Source organism: Balearica regulorum, chromosome 26 (assembly GCF_011004875.1).
Source record: "Balearica regulorum gibbericeps isolate bBalReg1 chromosome 26, bBalReg1.pri, whole genome shotgun sequence".
NCBI lineage: Eukaryota > Metazoa > Chordata > Aves > Gruiformes > Gruidae > Balearica > Balearica regulorum.
In genome coordinates, this window is record NC_046209.1 from 5,973,089 (window position 1) to 5,991,423 (window position 18,335).

At 66.6% G+C, this 18,335-nt stretch overlaps 2 protein-coding genes across 10 annotated transcripts in view; both read right to left on the reverse strand.

Annotated features, from left to right (window-relative positions):
* Window positions 1-18,335, reverse strand: part of HMG20B (high mobility group 20B) — a 97,097-nt gene that overhangs the window by 73,297 nt on the left and 5,465 nt on the right. The window lies entirely within an intron of this gene.
* The window catches only part of NFIC (nuclear factor I C), a 43,182-nt gene that overhangs the window by 7,196 nt on the left and 17,651 nt on the right, over window positions 1-18,335 (reverse strand). For all 9 annotated transcript variants that reach the window (XM_075776571.1, XM_075776578.1, XM_075776576.1 and 6 more), the window contains exons 2-8: window positions 15,221-15,752; window positions 4,008-4,079; window positions 3,401-3,475; window positions 3,118-3,241; window positions 2,875-2,999; window positions 668-796; window positions 364-548 (exon numbers count right to left, since the gene is read on the reverse strand). In XM_075776571.1, coding sequence (XP_075632686.1) covers window positions 364-548; window positions 668-796; window positions 2,875-2,999; window positions 3,118-3,241; window positions 3,401-3,475; window positions 4,008-4,079; window positions 15,221-15,752 — 1,242 coding nt within the window. The remainder of the gene's footprint in view (window positions 1-363; window positions 549-667; window positions 797-2,874; window positions 3,000-3,117; window positions 3,242-3,400; window positions 3,476-4,007; window positions 4,080-15,220; window positions 15,753-18,335) is intronic.

An 18,335-nucleotide genomic window follows, 5' to 3' on the forward strand; every position in this document is an offset into this window, starting at 1 on the left:
ACGGCTCAGCCCCGGCACCCACCACCCTGTCTCCCCTATGAGGCAGCGCCTCGTGACGAGCCAGGGGACGGCACCTCCATCGCCGGAGAAACGCGGTGACAACACGGACCAGGCGCAGCGGCGCTCCCAAACCAACGCAAGCTACCGGCCGGAGCTGTTCGGCCCCAACCGCAGCGGCAGGAACGCACTACAGGTCTGGGTGTCAGCACCGGGGTGCCACCGGAGCACCCTAACTCCCCACGTGGCGGCGGTGGCGGTGGTGGCGGCAGACGATCCAGGGGACGCCCCTCCGGCAGCCCGGCTGGCGGCAGCCCCCGGCACCCCACGGCAAGGTCGGTGATGGGATGGGGGCCGGATCCTTACCGGTCCGGGCTGCTGGTTGGACGGGTCGCAGGCCAGAGAGACGAGATCTTTCAGCGGGTCCTGCGGGTTGAGATGAGGCGGGTACCGAATGGCCGTGTGGGGGAAGTAGGTGGAGGCCGTCTGGGGGAGGATGGAGGTGGTGGGGAAATGCAGCGCAGACGACGGGTGCGGGCTTCGAGCAATACCTGTGGGCGAGAACAGAGGGGAAGACCCACCGGCGTCACTGCAAGCTAGCGGCTGCCCCAGCCCCACCGCCTGCTCGCCCGCTCGCTCCGTGCCTCGGTTTCCCCAGCGGGACACTCACCACTGTGCACCGCGATGACGGGACGGTGATGCTGCGTGAAGCTGCTCAGCCGGGGCGAGGAGTCCTGGGGCGATGGGCTGTTGAAGGGGGACTTGTCCATCTCCGTTTTCTTCACGGTGGGGGAGATGCCTGGGGAAAGTGGGGAGCAGCGTCACGCCCTGGCACCCACCGCAGTACCCCAAAGTCCCAGGGCTGCTGCCAGCCTGGCCTGGAGTTGGGGTGCTCGTTCCTGGGACGAGGGGCACCCTGGGGACAGACTGGGCATGGGGAGGGCCCATGGGTGTTAGCGTATATGTGTGTGTGCACACGCCTGCGCCCGTGCAGGAGGGCATGCACGTGTGTGAGCACCTCTATGGGTGTACCACAGGTGTGCACATGCACAGGTGTGTGTGTGCGCGCACAAACATACGGGTGTGCACGAGTGTACGCACACCTGCACGTGCGCAAGTGCATGCATGTGTGCACGTGCGTGTACAACCAGCACAACTGTGTGCACCTGTGTGAATGTGTACACATGCACACGTGTGTGCAGGCATGTGTTCACGCACAGTCATCAGTCGGAGCACATGTGTGTGCCTGTGCGCACAACTGTGCATGCAAACGCACATGTGTGTGCATGCAGATGCACACAGCTCTGCAAATGCGCGTGTGCCCACCTCAGGTGCAGAAGTGGGTGCCCCCATGGGTGCCCCCATGACCCTGCAGCCCCCACTGGGCACCTCAGGGCTGGGGGTCACATCCTGCCAGCACAAGGAGCTGCCAGGGAGGCGGAAAGGTGCCGGCTTGGAGGGTGATCCTTCCAGGGACACACGGCCCCAGCTCCCAGGACCCCCCCACAGCGCTGGCTGCCTGGGTCCCCGAGGGCCACCCTGGGGCGCAGGGCCGAGCGGGAGGGGCCGGCGGCACGTTAATCCCCCACGGCTGTGGCTTTAGCTTGGGCCATTTGGCCCAGGCCTGGTAATGGGTTTAGCCCCTTCTCAGGCGGGGGTTAGGAGGATTTCCCAGAACATCCTGTACGGGATTGCCGTAACCACCCGCCACCACGGCTGAGCCCCCCCCCGTGCTGCCACCACGGCTGAGCCCCCCTCGCCACCCCCACTCCCCCCGTGCCCCGGATCAGGCCACGGGCAGGGGACAGGACACCCCTGCACAGCTCTCTCCCACCACAACACTTTGGGGAGGGGGCTGCATCTCCCCCCCGGGACCCTCCTGCCCGTGGAGGCCATGGGGCAGGATGGGGCACAGTCCCTGGCACATTCCGGGCACCGTCCTGGGGCAGGATTTGCTTTCCCCAAGCCTCCCTCCGACAGGACCACTGCCTCCAGCATCACCCCCCCCGCCCCGCGCTGGGCACCCCCAGGCTCTGGCAGGGCTGGGATGGATGGTGCCCCGCTCTTGGGGGCACGGGGAGGCAGGATGAGAGCCAAGGGGGGGGGGAAGACAAGCAGCTCCTTCGCCTGCAGCCCTGAGAAGGTGCCCTGGGGCGTGGGAGCCGCCTGTGCCAGCCCCGCAGCATCGCTTTAATTAGCCCAGCCCCCCCCCCCCCCCTTTTCTTAATGAACAGCTAATTGGGGCTGTCTAGACAGGAAAGGAGAAAAAAAACTCCAAGCAAGAAAGCAAGCTGTCCATAGCACCGGCGGCTGCCATGGGGCTGGGAGAGGCCGGTGTGGGGCTGGGGCACTGGGCTGGCCCTATAGAGAGCACCTATAGAGACAGCCCGTGCCTATATGGGGGGGGGGGGGGCGCATCTTGTAGCAACACTGCGGCACCTACAGAGAGCCTGTGCCTAAAGGGGTGGGGGGCTATAGCAACACCTGGACACCCACGGAGACCCTGTGCCTAGATCAGGGGGCCCTATAGCAACGCCATGGCACCTATAGAGAGCCTCTGTTTAAAGGCAGGCCCTATAGCAACACCGCAGCACATATAGAGAGCCTGTGCCCAAGCAGGGGGGCCCTATAGCAACACTACACCCCCCCCCCGAGAAGCAGTGACTTGCCAGGGGGTCCTATAGCAACACCACAGCACCTATAGCTGGCTTGTGCTTTGACCCGAGGACCCTATAGCAAGAGCACGGCACATACAACGTGCCGGGCTTTCACCGGGGAGGTCTGACAGTGGCGCTGGTAGAAAACCATTGAGCTGGCTGGGGGGCCCTACAGCAGCAGGAGGCACCTATAGGGACGTCCCTATAGGGAGGCACTTACCCCCTTCCATGTCTTCTGTCCAGTTGCGGCTGCTGCTGGTGGGGGAGTTGGAGGAGGTATAGTACTCGCCCCCTGGGCTGGTGTCGATGTCGTCCTCCATGGACCCCGACTTGTGCCGTTTGCTCCTGGGGGGGCAGGGAAGCGATCAGCACCAGCCCGCCTCCCCCACGGCGAGATGGCCAGCGGCCCGTGGCCACTCGAGTTGGCCCGGGCATCACCCCAGCATCGCCCTGGTGCACCTACCCGCTGGAGGAGGTGCTGGGCAGTGTCCTCCTCATGCCGGTGCTGGAGGGGTTCAGGTCATAGGCCAGGTGGCCCTGCAGCTCCCCCAGGGAGAAGTTTGGCCCCGTGCCTGTCACCACTGGTGCTGTGGGGAGACAGGGGGATCAGGGGGGACCTGGCATTGCCCCCCCACCCAGCAGGGAGGGGAGCTCCAGCCCGCAGCCAGGATGGGGGGGCTGTCGGGACAGCGTCGTGCCCGGGCAGCCTGGGGGGAGGGGGGTGCTGGCATCATGGTGGCACTCACTTCGGGACACCTGGATGAGCTCGGTGACACTGAACACCCCCGAGGTGACGAAGCTTTCCTGGAAGTCTGTCGAATCTGCGTAGGAGAGAGGAGGGAGTGCTGGGGGGGGGAACAGGACCACCGCTCCTGCCCCGCACTGCCTTGTGGTGATGCTTGAGGGCATGGCAACGTCCCCAAATACTCCGTAACGTCACCTGCCCCCTGCTCCCTCAGCCAGCGTCACTCCACTTCCCTCCTCCAGCAAGAGCCCACGCTGACTGGGCCCCTCTGCCGAGGACACCCCAGGGCTGCTCTGTGCCACAGCTTCCCCATGGCTGAGAGCACCAGAAGGGCTGGGGGCTGCACCCCCACCTTGGGGTCCCCGTGGCAGCTGCTGTCTGCAAGGGACACGGCCCCAGCGGGGCTCTGCTGGCTGTGGGATGAGGCTGAGGCCATGCCCAGCTCATTGCAGGTACCAGGCAGCAGCTGGCTGGGGGGCACTGGACTACTTGGCAGGAACTGCTGGTGCAGGGGACATGCCCGTCTGTTGAGGGGGCCACCCCCCACTGCAGGGATGGGCTCGGGTGTCCCTTGGGCCCTTGCCCGAGCCCTTGCCTGCCCTGCTCACCCAGCGTGATGGGTTTGCTGTCCTCCTGGTCCGAGCCGATGCCCGTCCGGGGGCTGCTGCTCTGCTCTGCATCTGCAAGAGACAAAATCCGCTGGGGTGAGCCACCCCATGCTGGCACCAGTGGGGGCTACCTGCGGGCTAGCTGCCTCCCTCGCCGCTCTGCTGGACGGAGGAAACTGAGGCACGGTCTGGCCAGTGGCTCCCGCCCTGCAGCTGTGCCACGACTGAGCTGGTACGTCCCCAGCCACCGAGGAAGAGCCACTGAGCGTGCCTCCCTGCGGCCCTCCCACCGGCGACAGGAACGGGGACACCCCCACGCTGCCATGCGGGATACAGGGCTGCTCCCCGCAGGAGAGAAACCCACGGTGCTCGACCCGCCCCTCGGCAGGGTGATGGCCTCCTGGCCCCACTCCTGCCTCCCTGCCTCCTCTCCTCCCTCTGGCCACTGCCATGCCCCATCCCTGCCCCACTGGGCAGCGTCAGAGCAGATGGGCACCACCCTCGCCGCCCCGTGGCACCCTGTCCTGCCTCCTCCAAGCCCGCCAGGAGGGCAGCAGGGCCCCAGGGCAGCACCTGCTCTGACCCCCAAAGCCCCCGCTGTCCCCTAGCTCCATCTTAGCTAAAAACAACCCAGCTCAAACACTGAGCTCAGTGGCACGGCACGGCCAGCACAGCCTCTGGCTCCTCTGCCCCACTGAGGCCTGAGCTGCTCAGGAGCATCCTTCCTCCCCGGCACAGGCTGGGTCACGTGCCCCTCACCCGGCTGCTCCCAAAGCCCTCCCAAAACTTTTGCCATGTATTTCCCTCCCTCCTCATCCTTCCTCAGGCTCCTCCATCCTTTTCCTCCCACTCCTTGCACTTCAACTTTTCTCTTTCACAGATTTGGCTGATGCCGGGAAAGGGCTGCGACGATCCAAACACCACCGCCAAAACAGCGGCCGCCACTGCCAGCCTGCCTGCCGAAGCTCAGAGTTTTTTTCCCTTTCTTTCCTTTTTTTCTCTCCCTTTCTCTCCCCCTTTGGCCCGTGCTGCCCCAAAGTCCCTTGCGCACGCGCGGCTCCCTGGGCGGTTATTTTTGGCTGGCCAGGCCAAGCCATGCGGGCAGCGGGACCGCACCGCTCCCCACTCTGACACCCCCGTGCGCCGCCTGCGCCACCCCCGGGGCTGTTTGACGTCGACGCCGAACTCAGCCATTTTGTCTCCCTCCCCAATTGCCGGCGTTCCTCCCCACCCTTTCCCTGCGCTGGCCTGGCAGCCCTTTCATGGCGGCGGCCCTGTGGCATCCCGCCCCAACGCCGCATCCCGCCGTCAGCCAGCCCCGTGCCCGTGCGCTTCCCATGCGCTTCCCCACACACTTGGCTTCCTCCAGGCAGCCATTTTAGGGAGCAGAAATTCCCCCGGCAACGGGCGCGGGGATTTTTTCCCCCCCCTTCTCTCAATTTTTCTTTTCTTTTTTTTTTTTTTTCCCCCCCATTTTGAAAGCTGCCGCGTGCCCAAGCGGACGGGAGCGGGAAGCAGGAGCAAGTGGGGCGCAAGTGAGCTGGGGAAGGGGGCGAGCGGCAGCTGGGACCCCCCATGCACCCACGGGCACTGCGCAGCCAGACACGGCCCCTCCTCGCCTCTTAAAACAACAAATCTCGCAGCGGCTCTGGAAGTGGTTAGCAGTGGAGCCCGGCCAAGGCACGGGGCGGTGTCTCGCGGTTACAGTCCCGAGGCCGGCCTGGCTCCCCGCACCCCCCTCCCTCCGTCGCCTCGGGGCTCCCCAGCCCCCTGCTCGCCTTGGGGATGTCACCCAGCCGCCCGCTGCTGGGGGGGTGCTCGGCCGCCAGGAAGCCCCCCAGGGCTGTGCCCACACCTGGCGGCCTCTGAGGTGGCCCGCACGGCCCTTGCTCAGCCCGCAGGACCTCCCACGATCCCATGATTGCTCGCCCTGAGATACCCTGCATGGACCCTGCTTGCCCCCGCACGCCCCACACGGACCTCTGCTCACCCCCAGATGCTCCAGGCCGATCTTTGCTCCCCCAGGATGCCTGGCACAGCCCTTTGCTCCCCACAGAGCCATCCCAGCCTGGCCCCTGTTCCGCCCTGGGGAGCACGGCAGGGCCACTCGCTCAACCTGGGTACCCCCCCCTCCACGCCCCCCGTGTCCCCGTGCCCCCACACCCTCTCACCAGCATCACCCTGACCCAGCACCGCCAATGCCACGCCACCCACCCCTGTTCCTGGGGGGGGTGGGGGGGGCACCCTCGGGGCCTTCCCCAACCCGAGCACCCCTGCCATGGCACCCCACGGAGCACAGGGGACTTTCCCGAGCTCTGAGGTTTGGCGGCAGGCCTGTCCTCTCCTGGCACTCTCGTGTCCCCACTGACAGAGGCATGTGGGTGCGAGGACGGGGGGCCATGGGCTCGGTGCCCCCCCAACTGCCAGCGGAGCCTTGCGGCTGGGCAGGGCGAGCTCGCCAGCAGATTTCTGGCTGCCTCCTCCGGCGCAGCGTGGCCGGGCCAAACTCTGCTCTCACCGCCATGTGACGGCTGCCTGAGGCCGGCTGGCGTGCGCTAAAATGGCGAAGGGATCACCGGGCTCCCCGCCGCAGCCTCGCTTCCCCCAAGGGATGTGAGGGACCAAATCCAGCACCCAACAAGTGGCGTGGCTGAACTGGGAAGGTGAAAGACGCCTGGGGAGACACCCACGTCCCCGGGCTTCGCTGATGGGGGACACTGTGCCCCCTCTGCCCCCCCCCGCCCAGGGCTGGGATGGGGGATGAAGGTGGGAGGACCCTGCCGCCACATTGCGAGGAGCCCAGGGGGGAGGGAGTTCAGCGCGGGGGGTCCCCCCAGTGCAGAGGGGGAGAGCACTTGGTGCCCAAACAGGTCGATCGAATCACTTTTAAAAATAGCAAAGTGTGTGCCCAGGGCTGGGGGGGGGGGGGGCGGTGCAAGGACTGCCCAGGCTCCCAGCTGCACTGGCAGCCTGGATCAGTGCCACCCATTGAATTATGGATCCTCGGCACCCCGGCCCCGCCGCCTGGCAGGGTGCCGCTGGCCCCATGGCGACTCCCTGCCTGAGGCCTTAGTGTGTGCGAATGACACCGGGGCAGCAGGGTGGGGGGGCGTGGGGGGGGGGTCCCTGCAGGCCGGGTGCCCCCCTGGGGCCGGTGCGGCTGCGGGAGAGCCCTGGCTCTGTGCCTAGGCACTGACGGTAACAGGGCACGGTGTTACTGGCAGCGGCGCGGGGCGCAGGCGCAGAGGCTGGAGGATGCTCAGGGCTGGTGGGCCGCTGGCGCCAGCGTGTGCGGCCCAGGCCCCCCGGTGAGGGCAGCAGCTTTCCTCCTCCTCCTCTATCTCTGTGAGTGATAGGGCAGGAGATGGCAGAGGGCTCAGCACTGCTGCCTGCAGGCTCCTGCCCTGTGCCTCAGTTTCCCCTGGGGCCGGCTCGGGGCTAAGTCCCCTGGGGAATTGCCCCCCTGCCTCTCTCTCATCAGCGGCAAAGCCCCAGCACCTACCCGAGAGCAACGCACAGCTCCCACCTCCGGCTGGCTCCCCCCCACACCATGCATCACTAGGGCCCAGAGTGAACAGCCTGGTCAGGGTGGGGGGACACCTGGAGACTTGGGGGAGCCCAAGTGGTGTGGGGCTGGGCGAGGCTGCGGGGGGGGGTGTGTGTGTGTGTGTGTGATTTGGGGGCCCCCAGCACCCCCCACCCCACAGTGGCCCCACTGGTCTGAGTGGCTCTGCCTGTCCTGCTGCCCGTCCCGCTGCCGGCCGGGCTGGGGTGGCCCTTACATAAAACCCGGAACAGACCCGCTTGTATAACCTCCTTTATATAATACCCCGAGAAATGCCGTGTGTGCTGGGTAAATCCCGGCTCAGCCGGGCCGGCTGGCGCACTGGAGGCACCGAACCCCTCCGCCACGCTCTTTATAACGGCCTGCCCCCCGGCTGCAGTGCTATGAGGGGGTGAGACGAGTTTGCTGGGTCTCAGCCTGCTCTCTGCCAGCCCGCAAATGCTCCAGGAGCGGCAGCTTCTCCTCCCTCAGCTGAGCAAAACCCCGGGGAGGTCCTGGCCGGAGGCATCCCCTGAGGCGGTGGGGGGGACGGATGTGCCCCGCTGCCACGTTCTCCGGCTGCAGCCAGCTGGCCCGGGTGGGAGGCTGGGGAGGCGCAAGCACGTTGGCTGGCGTCTGCAAGTGAGCGCCGGCGCGCTGGGAGCGAGCGGGTTTGTCCTCGGCCGACCCCAGCCAGTGCGGGAGACGGCGGCGGCCGGGGGGAACCCCCCCAGGCAGGCAGCACAGCCGCCCCCTCGCTTGGCCCTGCCAGGCCTGGGCCACATCCAGGGCTACCGGCACCCACAGAGGCGAGCGGGGACAGATGGCAGCTGACAAAGGGATGGGTGAGAGTGGGACAGACAAAGGGATGGCTGAGCCCCTTGCCCCCCCCCCCCGGGGACCTCCCCCCCCAGGGTGCTGGCACCCAGCCCCTATGCACTGGGCTGGGGGGGGCTGGGGGGCACCCGGGGGTGCAGCTGCTGGGAAGGTATGGGAGAGAGGAGAGAGGGATGGGAGAGAGAAAGGACAGAAAGGGAGGGAGGGAAAAAGAAAGAAAAAAGGAAGGAAGACATGAAAGTGGAGAGAAAGGGAAAGGGAAAGGAACAAAAGAAAGAAGAAAAGAAAAATAAGTAAAGAGCTGACGGGGGAGGGAGGGAGGGAAGGAAGGAAGGGAAAGCAGAAGGAAGGCAGGAAGAAGACAGGACGAAAGGCAGGAGGGTAGAAGGGCAGGAGGAAGGACAAGGGAGATGGGGGGGCCAGGGAACAACCCAGCTCTGCCGGTGCAGCCAGGGGTTCCCAGACCTGGGTCCCTGTCTGCCCCGAACAGACCCGCTGCCCTGATGGACACACTGCCCCTGCCTGCCCTGCCTGCCCTGCCTGCCCTGCCTAGGTGCCTGGCCCTGGGCAGCTGCTGGGGGCCGTCAGCATCTCGCTGCCGCACCAACCCCAGCCCCACGGCACGGCACAGCCCCACTGCACAGCCCAGCCCCACAGCACGGCACAGCCCCACGGCACAGCCCAGCCCCTGGCTGTGGCACAGCCAGCCCCCCTACAGAGTCCCACAGGCCCCCCATGGCTCCCCCTGACCCACACCAACCCGTCTCACCCCCACACTGACTGCAGGCATCGCTACCAGCACATTGTGGGAATCTCCTGCCCCAGGTCCGAGGTCTGAGGCCACACAGGGCTTGGGGGGGGGCAGGTTCAAGCCCTCCCTGGGGCTGGACAATACCCCAGCACGGAGGCTGGCACGGCAGGAGACCGTAGGCCCCAGCTGTCAGTGCCAGCCCGGCTCGGGGACGCAGCAGTAGGCTGGGGGGCTTGGCGGTGTCGATTCCCACTCCTCCATGCCCACGGCTGCCAGCGGGAGAGAGCGCCGTGGGCATCTGCCACCCCAGCTGTCCCTTGTCAGCTCAGCACGGAGCCGGGCGCCTGGCCAGGATGGCAACTGTGGCCCTGGGGAGGGCAGAGCGCTTGCCAGCACGGGGGGACGGTGGGTGGCGAAGGCGGGGGACAGCAGGTGCTCGCGAGACGGAGCTTGCTCATCTTTTATTCATCGGGTGCTGAATGGTGCAGGGAACTGCTCCAACCCCTTGCCCCCCTACCCTGGCACAACAGGATGTGGCACCCCGTGCCACGTCTCAGGCAAGCGCCGCTCATCCTGGTGCTGAGCATGGTGCAACTCACTTCACTGGTGACGTGGGGCTGGGGCTGCCCCCCTGCCAGCTGGGCACTGCGGGGAAGGGAAGCCGGCTGGCTCCATCATGCTGCCGGCTCGGCGCACTGCGGGAGAGCCGGGGAAGCCCTGACCTCCCCAAGGTCGCCGGCACATCGATCCAGAGAGCTCCAGCATGCCAAAACCGTCCCGGCTGTTGCCGCCACCGGGCTCGCGGCGGGGCTGGGCACGGGGACGGCGGGTCCCCCGGGTGGTGACGCTGCAGGGGACGGGGATGGCTGGGCTCCCCACACCCCGTGAGCCCCTTTCCACCCCGCCTCTGCGGCATGCAGCTCTCGGGGCAGGAACCCAGCCCCTGCCGACTCTCCAATGTCTCATAGCCTTGTGCCCTTTCCCCGGGGTGGGGGTCTCTCCTCCTGGACCCGCTGGGCTCTGCCTATCTCGCTCCCCTCAGCCCCGGCCTCCCTGGCCGTTTGGCTGGGAGCGGAGAGATATCTTGGAGCAAGAGGAGGGTTTGCACATGTTTATCTGTGTGCTGGGGGGTTCTCCGGTCGGCCTGCCCGCAGGTGCCCAGCTCTGCCAATGGCAGAGCCCAAATATTGTGCAACCCATCAATCTCCTCTCGACCCTGCCGATAAATATTTGCGCGGGGGCTGGAGGAGCAGCGCTGCCTGGGGAAATGCCTGCTCCTCCATCTGGAGGGACCGCACAGACGTTTGGCACGGCCGGCCTGGCATGGCCGGCAGGCGCGCTCAGGACGAGAGCCCTGGCACGGGCTCCCCGGCAGATTGGTGCCATCTGCCTCGCGCTGCAGCCAGCGGCCAGGCTGGTGAGGGGAGATAAGGGGCTGCCAGGCAGCGGGAAGACGCAGATGCTGGCACGGTGCGGAGGTCCCTGCCTCTCCCTCCGGGTGCTCTCCACCGCCAGCAGCATGGCCGGTCGCACACGGCAGCGTGCTGGGGATGCCGGAAGCAGGGTGCCACCCTGGGGTCACCCTCCTGCTTGCCCTGGGCGCCCATCTGCTCCCACCCCACCCGGCCCTCGGGGGGGCATAGCTGGGCTCAGCCGCCAGGCGTTGCCAGGGGAAGCTCGCTGCAGGGCTGAGCCTTGCCCCCCAACACTCTGCCGAGCAGATCGGCTGCGGGGTCCCTCCCGGCCCTGGAGCACCCCAAAGGGTGTGAGGGGCCAGCACTGTCCCCGTCTTGCCTCCCCCCAGCTCCTGGAGCTCGGTCAGGATGGGGACTGGGTCCAGGAATGGAGGGTACTGGGATGGAGACACAGGGATGGGGGTACAAGGAGGGGGGTCCAGAGATGGGGGCTCAGGGATGGGGGTCCAGCCCCCCCGATCTACCAGGAGAGCAGTCCAGGGACAGGGCCGTGGGGATGAGCTTCCAAGAACGGGGGTGCTGCCATGGGCGTGCAGGTATAGGGGTTACCGGGATGGGGGTCCAGGGATGCAGGCTGCAGGGATGGGGGCACAGGGATGGGGGTGCACGGGTAGAGGCACAAGGACGATGGCACAGGGAGGGGGGGCCCATGGAGGTGTGGCGTAGGGAGGGGGACACCGGCCCCCCCAGTCTGGCTGCTACCATTGGGAGCTCATGGGAGGAATCTCTCTGTAATGCTTCGAAGGTCCTGGCACCATCGACTGGGGAGATTGATTACCATTTTACTGCAATGCTTTTGACTTTCACCAGCGACCTCCGAGCTCCCCCCCCAGCTTCTCCCCCCACCACCTCCCCCCCCCCCCGCTGCACACCCAGCTCTGGGCTGCAGCGCCATCCCCTCCCCCACTGCGGTGTGCACAGCCCAGCCCTGCACCCAGCCCTGCTCACATCCAGCACCCAGTCCTGCTCCCAGCACTGCACCCATTCTGCACCCATCCTGCACCGAGCCAGCAGCCCGCCCTGCCCGCAGGGGTACCGGGGGCTGCAGGTGCGAGGCAGGGTGCACCGGGGGCTGGTGCTGTGGTGCTGAGCGCTAGGGTGTGGACCCAGAAGTCCGGCATTCCCCTGCACCCTACGGTGGCCCCTCCAGGGCCAGTGGGGCTGGGACGGGGCCTCCCCGTCAGCCTGGCATTGCTCATGCCTCAGTTTCCCCATGTGCGCTGGGGGGGGGACACGGAAAGCCGGGCGGGTCTTCCAGGCAGAGCGACGGGGGGGGGCGGGGAGGGGGCATGAACGAGCCAAGAGGCAGAGCTGGCCCTTGGCATCCGTGTGAGGAGGGTCCAGGAGCTCAGCACCCCCCAGGCTGCCCCCAACCCTTGGTAGGGAGAGCAGGGCCTGGGGGCTCCTCCACCTCCTCCCCTCCCCGGCGTTTCCAGAGCAGCGGCTGGGAAAATTGTGCTGACACCAGCAAAACGAGCTGGACGTAGGCGGGGGAGCCGAGAGCCCACGTGCTCTGGCCTGATAATGGGGGGCTGCGGGGAGCCGGAGCTGCCTGGCCAGGGGGGCCCTGTGCAGGCGAGATCCCTGCCCCAGCCTCTTCCTGCTCACCCCCAAAGGGGCTGGGGGGGCTGGCAGGGGGGCTGGCTGCAGGGTGAGAGGGGCAAAGGGGGAAAAGCGTGCAGGAGCGAGCGGGAGCAAGCAGGCAGGAGTGAGTAGGCAGGAATGAGTAGGCAGGAGAGAGCAGGCAGGAGCGAGCAGGCAGCGTGCTGGGCAGGGAGGAGGCCAGCACACGCGAGAGGCTGTGGGGGACACCCGGCGCACCCCAAGCAGTGCCGTCACCTGACCTGGCCGTACAGTGCAGGATCCCACTGGGTCAGCAGCTGCCCCAGCGTCCCTCCTTGCCTCAGTTTCCCCACGGACGCAGCAGGCTGGATAACCCCTTGCTAGCCACAGCCCCACAGAAAACGCCTGCTCCTGGTGACTGGGGCTGGGGCAATGCCCAGCGCCCGCTGCACCCCGCAGCACCCCGGGGGGTCCCACCCCCGGCACTGCTGGTGCCACTGGCCCATCCCGATCCCCCTTAACTGGGGCACAGGGCGACCTTAACAGGGAAAGTGAGAGGCTGCCAGGCCTTATCAGAGAGTATTTACAGCCGCTGTGTTCCCAATTAGACAGTCAGGTGACTGCGGCTGCTGGGGACCCAGACGCTGGGGTCAAGGTCGCAGCTGGGAGGGGGGTGGCAGAGGGACAGCCACCTCCCCTGGAACACCCCCCCTGGCCACGGTGTGGCCGGGGAACCTGCCAGCACGGGCACCCCAATGCGGCAGGCCAAGCAGTATAGGGGACCCCATTGTGACTGCCCGGGGGGGGGGTGTCCTGTTCCCTGCCATCAGCATGCCACCACAGGGCTCCCAGTCCAGCGTGGGGGTGCTCCCAGTCCAGCCCAGTCCAGGGTACCCCCAGCCCAGTGTGATACAGTACCTCCAGCCATGCCAGTGCAGCGTGCCCCCAGTCCAGCCCAGTATGCAACATGCCCATCCCAGCCAGTATGGGGTGCCCCCAGCATGGCACGCAGCACCCCAGTTAAGCCCAGCACCCCATCCTAGTTGAGCCCACCATGGCCGTGTCTCAGCCCACTACGCAACACCCCCCTACCCTGCCCAGCAGCTGCTGCCCCATCCTACACAGGGCACCCACACCCCCACCCCAGTCAGTGCCTGGGCCCCCCCCCCCAGCACAGTATCCACCATTCCCAGTGCACTGCTGGGAAATGGTGGCGCCAGGCACTGTTGGGCCCCATCCTGCCGCTGAGCAGGTGAGCCACGTGCGTGGGCACGGGCGTACGGCGCTGGCACCGCGCATGAACACATGCCGGGAGACGCAGCTGGGCAGGCAGGTCCTGGCTGCACGTCCGTGTGTGACTGCATACGTGCACACCCGCCCCCTCACCCCAATCACCTGTGCCCCCCACCTGCCCGCGGTCCCACCTGGGCCCTGGGGCAGGATCTGGACCCCAGCTATTCACCGGTGGAGGCTTGGTGGTCCCCTCCCAGCACCCTGCCCGGGATACGTGGCTCCCTGGGGAGTGGGGGGGTGTCACATGCCTGTTGTGCCTCAGTTTCCCCAGTGACACCCAGCGTATCCCACCGCTGGCCAGGCAGGGGCAGAGCAGTCTCCGGCTGCCCGTGCCCACCTTGATGCATGGTGCTGGCACCCCCTTTCTTGGGATCGCTGGCACTGCAAGTGCCCTCCACGGTGTCACTCCGTGTCCCTGGGCCCCAGCCAGCGCATGGTGAGGAGCCATGAGCCCCACGCTCCCCTCGCTGTGGTGTTGATGGGGACGGGCTCTCGGGGCCGGGGGACATGGCTGGGGGGCATTCCCCAGTGCTGCGGGTGTGGGCAGGGGGTTGCTGCCAGGACGGGGCTGATGTCCTGGTCCCTGCGCACCTGGGCAGACTGGCCTGGCCGTGGGGGACCCACGAGCCTCTCGACCGCCCCTCGGGGCTGCATGTCAGACACCCCTGGCTCTGCATCATCCCTATGAAACTGAGCCCTGCCCTCACCCACGGGGATCAGGCAGCATCTCCCTGGGCTCCTCACCTGCCTGGGGGTGCCGGGGGATGTGAGGGTCCGTGGGGGACCCCAGCTGCTGGGAGGGTGTCTGTGCCAGCATGTCACCAGCCAGGGACGGCAAACCTGCCTGGATAAAGTAAGATCTGACCGAAGCTACTAGGAGCTTCCCCTTCCCGACACACGAGTCAGTAGCGAGGACAATGAGTTAGGGACCTAATCCTCTGGAAACTGCCATCTGCCCTGCCCACTGTGCCTCAGTTTCCCCTTTTTCAATCATCATGGCTTCAAGAGTGGGTCTGACCCTCCCTCCTTGCTGTAGTCAAACCAGCCCAGTTCTCCCAGCGGGTCCGTGGGACCCCAGGCAGGTGAAGGGCAGGGGAGCAGCATCCCCTTGGTGCGCAGCAGGAGCTGCTGGGGTTTGCCCCCGCTGGCATTATTGCTAACCCCTCGCCAGCTGGCCTCGGCCACTCCTGTCCCCACCTTGGTCACCTGCCGAGCGAAGGGCCAGGACTGCAGCCCACGGCAAGCTGGCACTGCTGGACCAGCTCCAGCCCTCAGGGGATGCGCCAGGAACAGGCTGTCCCTTCCCCTGCCCACGCCACCCACTCGCTCCTCACCGCGCTGCCGGCACAGGCAGCCGCCCCTGGCGTGGGACGCGAGGTTAGAACCCCCAAGACTCCTCTCCGGGGATGCCCAGAGCCAGGAGCATCCGCAGGGACCACTTGCCTGCTCCCCTCCCTGGCACGCGCCTCCCAGGGCAGCCAGGACCTGTCCCGGCTGGGGGGAGAGGAGCGGCATGGCCAAGGTGGGGGGAACTCTCTCGGGTAGCAGTTTGGAGGGAGGGGGACGCTGGGCTCCTCTTTGCAAGGTCTGCAATGGGAAACGCATCCCCGAGCAGCGTCCCCGAGCCAGAGCCAGGGATGGGATGGGCATTGGGATGGGCAGGGGAGGAAGGTGGAACAACCCCCCTCCAGGGAGCTGGCTCTGCTGAGGATGCATCCTGGATCCGCCCCACAAGCGGACGAGCACCCACCTCTCTCACGGACGAAGTAAGCCAGGTAGAGATCGAGCTCCTTGACGGAGACGCTGATGTGGTGGGGCTGGACACAGAGGATGGGGTTAGTGCACTGGCCCGACTTGACCAGGCGCTCGCCATCGGTGCTCTCCAGGGGGATCCCTTTGAAGAGGATGACCATGACCAGGTCCAGCCGCCACACCTTGTCCGCCTGCCGCAGGCAGTCGATGCGGCGCATCTTCCCCTTCTGGTCAGGGTTGGAGAGGACGCAGCACGAGGGCTTCTTGCCTGTGATGGAGAGCACGAAGTCCTCGCGGCACTCGGGCCGGATGTCCTTGCGCAGCTTGGCCAGGAGGCGCGAGGCCCATTTCTGCTTCACCTCCGGCTTCTCGCTCAGTAACTCATCCTTCACCGCCCTCTCCTCGTCCTTTGTCATCCTCTTCTCGTGCTTCTTGAAGTACTTGCGCTTGCGGGCCTGCAGGTTGAACCAGGTGTAGGCGAAGGCCCGGACGTGGGGAAGCAGTGCCTCGATGAAGGGGTGGAACTCATCCTGCGGGAGCAGAGGGACAGGCGGTCACTCCCAGCTGAGCCCCCCTCCAAACCCACCCCGGGATGGCTGGGGAGCCCGAGGGGACCTGCCGCAGACATCCCCACCAGGTTGCATCCAGGAGGAAGAGCTGTGGCAGAGGCGCGTGCCTGCCGGGGACGGGGAACACCTGCCCGCACAGCGGGATCCCCCCCCCCGGCAGCTCCCCATAAATCCCACCGGCTGCAACGCTCCCAGGCCAATAACCTGCTGGGAGCGGCTGCGGCATACTGGAGCTGACAGCGCCGCGGAGGAGCCGGCACTTGCACAAGGCACACCGCCTCAGCAGCACCCGGACCCTCTCCCCTTCCTGCCCACGCGTGCCAGGATCTGCTCCCAGCAGGCGCAGGAATCCCGCCTGACATCGTGCCCACCGGAGCCGCCGTGCCAGTGCCAGGCACCACCAGACCGCAGCACCCATGGGACAGGTGTCCCGCACCCCCAGCATCCTGGGTGCTCCCGCTGCGGCTGCCTTGGACCTCTCTGCTCCCTCCTGACCAGCAGGAAACTCCCCCAGTTTGCCCCAGTTGCGGCCAGCCTGGCGGCTGGCGCCCAGCCCGGTGCACAAGGCGTGCTCTGACTGCCTTTTTCCATTTGGCGAGTGCTGCTGGATGAGTCCAGCCCCAAAAGAAAACAAGTAAAATGCATCCCACTCCCCCTCCCCTCCTTCCGGCATACCTTTTTTTTTTCTCCCCCCCCCCCCCCCCCAGTTTGGAAAATCAGTGCTTCCTGGCTGGGGGGGGGCACAATCCCCCTGGGGGACAGAGAGGTGTCGGGAGCCCTCCCGGTGGGGATCAGCACGGCTCGGAGAGGGTCAAGCATCCCCATGAGTGGCCAGGGTGGCAGCAAGCTGGTCCCCGAGGGCAGGATTTGGTGCTTGGGGTCCCTCACGACAGGTGATGAGGAGGAGGAGGAGGAAGGAGCCCAGCTCGGTGCTTGAGTCCTGCCAGGGCCAGGCGGGTGGGGGTGCTGGGGGCAGCCATGCCGCGGCCCCGGTTCGCAGGGCTGTGCCCGGGTCTGGGTTACCCAGCAGGGAAGGTACCAAGGGCAGGTGCTGCTCCCGGGAGGGACCTAGGAGGAGGCTGTGGGGGCAGGAGCCGGGGGAGGATGGAGCCCTGGCAGTGGGATGGGGTGACGGCCCCACTCCTCCCAGGGCAGCAATGCCATTCCCCCGCTGAATCAGCCCTGTCCCAAAGTGACCCTGCTTGGAGGGAACAGGGTCCCCTGAAGCAGGGTCCCAGAGGGTCCGGTCCCATGCGGACCCCACTCCCACTCGGCCCCAAGTCCAGCACAGACCCCGTTAACCCCAAACCAGCCCCTGCACAGCCACTACGACACCCCAAACCTGTTCCCCCGGCACAGACCCTGCTAACAGCCAGCGCAGGTCCCCCAGCGCAGCCCCTGGTGTCCCCTGGACCAGTGTCCCCCGCACAGACCCCATGGTGACCTGGCACGGACATCACAGCACAGACCCCCACCGTCCCCTGAACCCAGCACAGATGCCAATAACCACCAGCACAGCCCCACCAACCCTCCAAAAGTCTCCCCAAGCACAGACCCTCTTATTTGCCAGCACAGACCAATCACCCCGGCACAGACCCCACCGTACTCGGGAGCTGACAGCTCCTGCTCCAGACACAGCTTCACCAGAGCCGTGACCCCACGGGTCTCCCCCCATACCCCACAAGGGACAGGCGACCCACCCTTGCTGGGGAACCCATCCCACCCGTGGGGACCCATCCCTGCCTGGGGGACTCATCCTGCCAGGGGGACCCGTCCCTGCCTGGGGGACCCATCCCCACCGGCTGCTGCAGGGGGAGGCTGCAGCCCCACGCGGCCGCAGGGTCTGGTTCCCTCCCCAGCAGCAGCCGCTAATTCAGTGCAGCTGGGCAAGGGCTGGGCATGTGTCTTAAATCAGGGAAGAAGGTCAAAGAAAAGTAAGACAGGAGCCGAAAAAAGCAGCAGCGAGTTCCAAAAACAATACTTGGCTGGGGCGGTGGGCGGCTGATCTTCCTTGGTGGCCAGTTATTCAGACGAGCCCTACAAATTGCTGCCATCCCCCGGCCCCGCCACCCTCCCCAGGTGCCGGTGGCAGAGCTGGCTGCAGGGCCGGTGGGGTGCACCGCAGCATTGTCCCCGTCCCTGCCCTGTCACTGGGCAGTGCCACCCTGGGCACCGCTGCAGGGATGTCAGGCAAGAACCAGGTTATCCCTGTTGGGGGAGGGAGCACCCTTGGGTGCTGCTCACCCTCACTGCGAGGGCCAGCGGATGCTCAGTGCCCTGCCACAGGGCGACAAGCGCAAGGCCCAGTTTCTGTGGGGCTCTGAGCAGACGCTGGCTTTGCCCCCGCTCACCACGGTGCTGAGGATGTTCAGATCTCACTTGGACCCACGTCTGCGAATGCCCCAAAACCAGCTGCGTGCAGAAGCCCTACAGCCCTTCGTGCCCCTGAAGCCATTGTGGCCACCTCCCCCCGCCGCCCCCCCCCAGGATTACGGCAGGACGGGAGCTGCACCAAAAGCCGATCAGTCCCTCGCCAACTTTCCC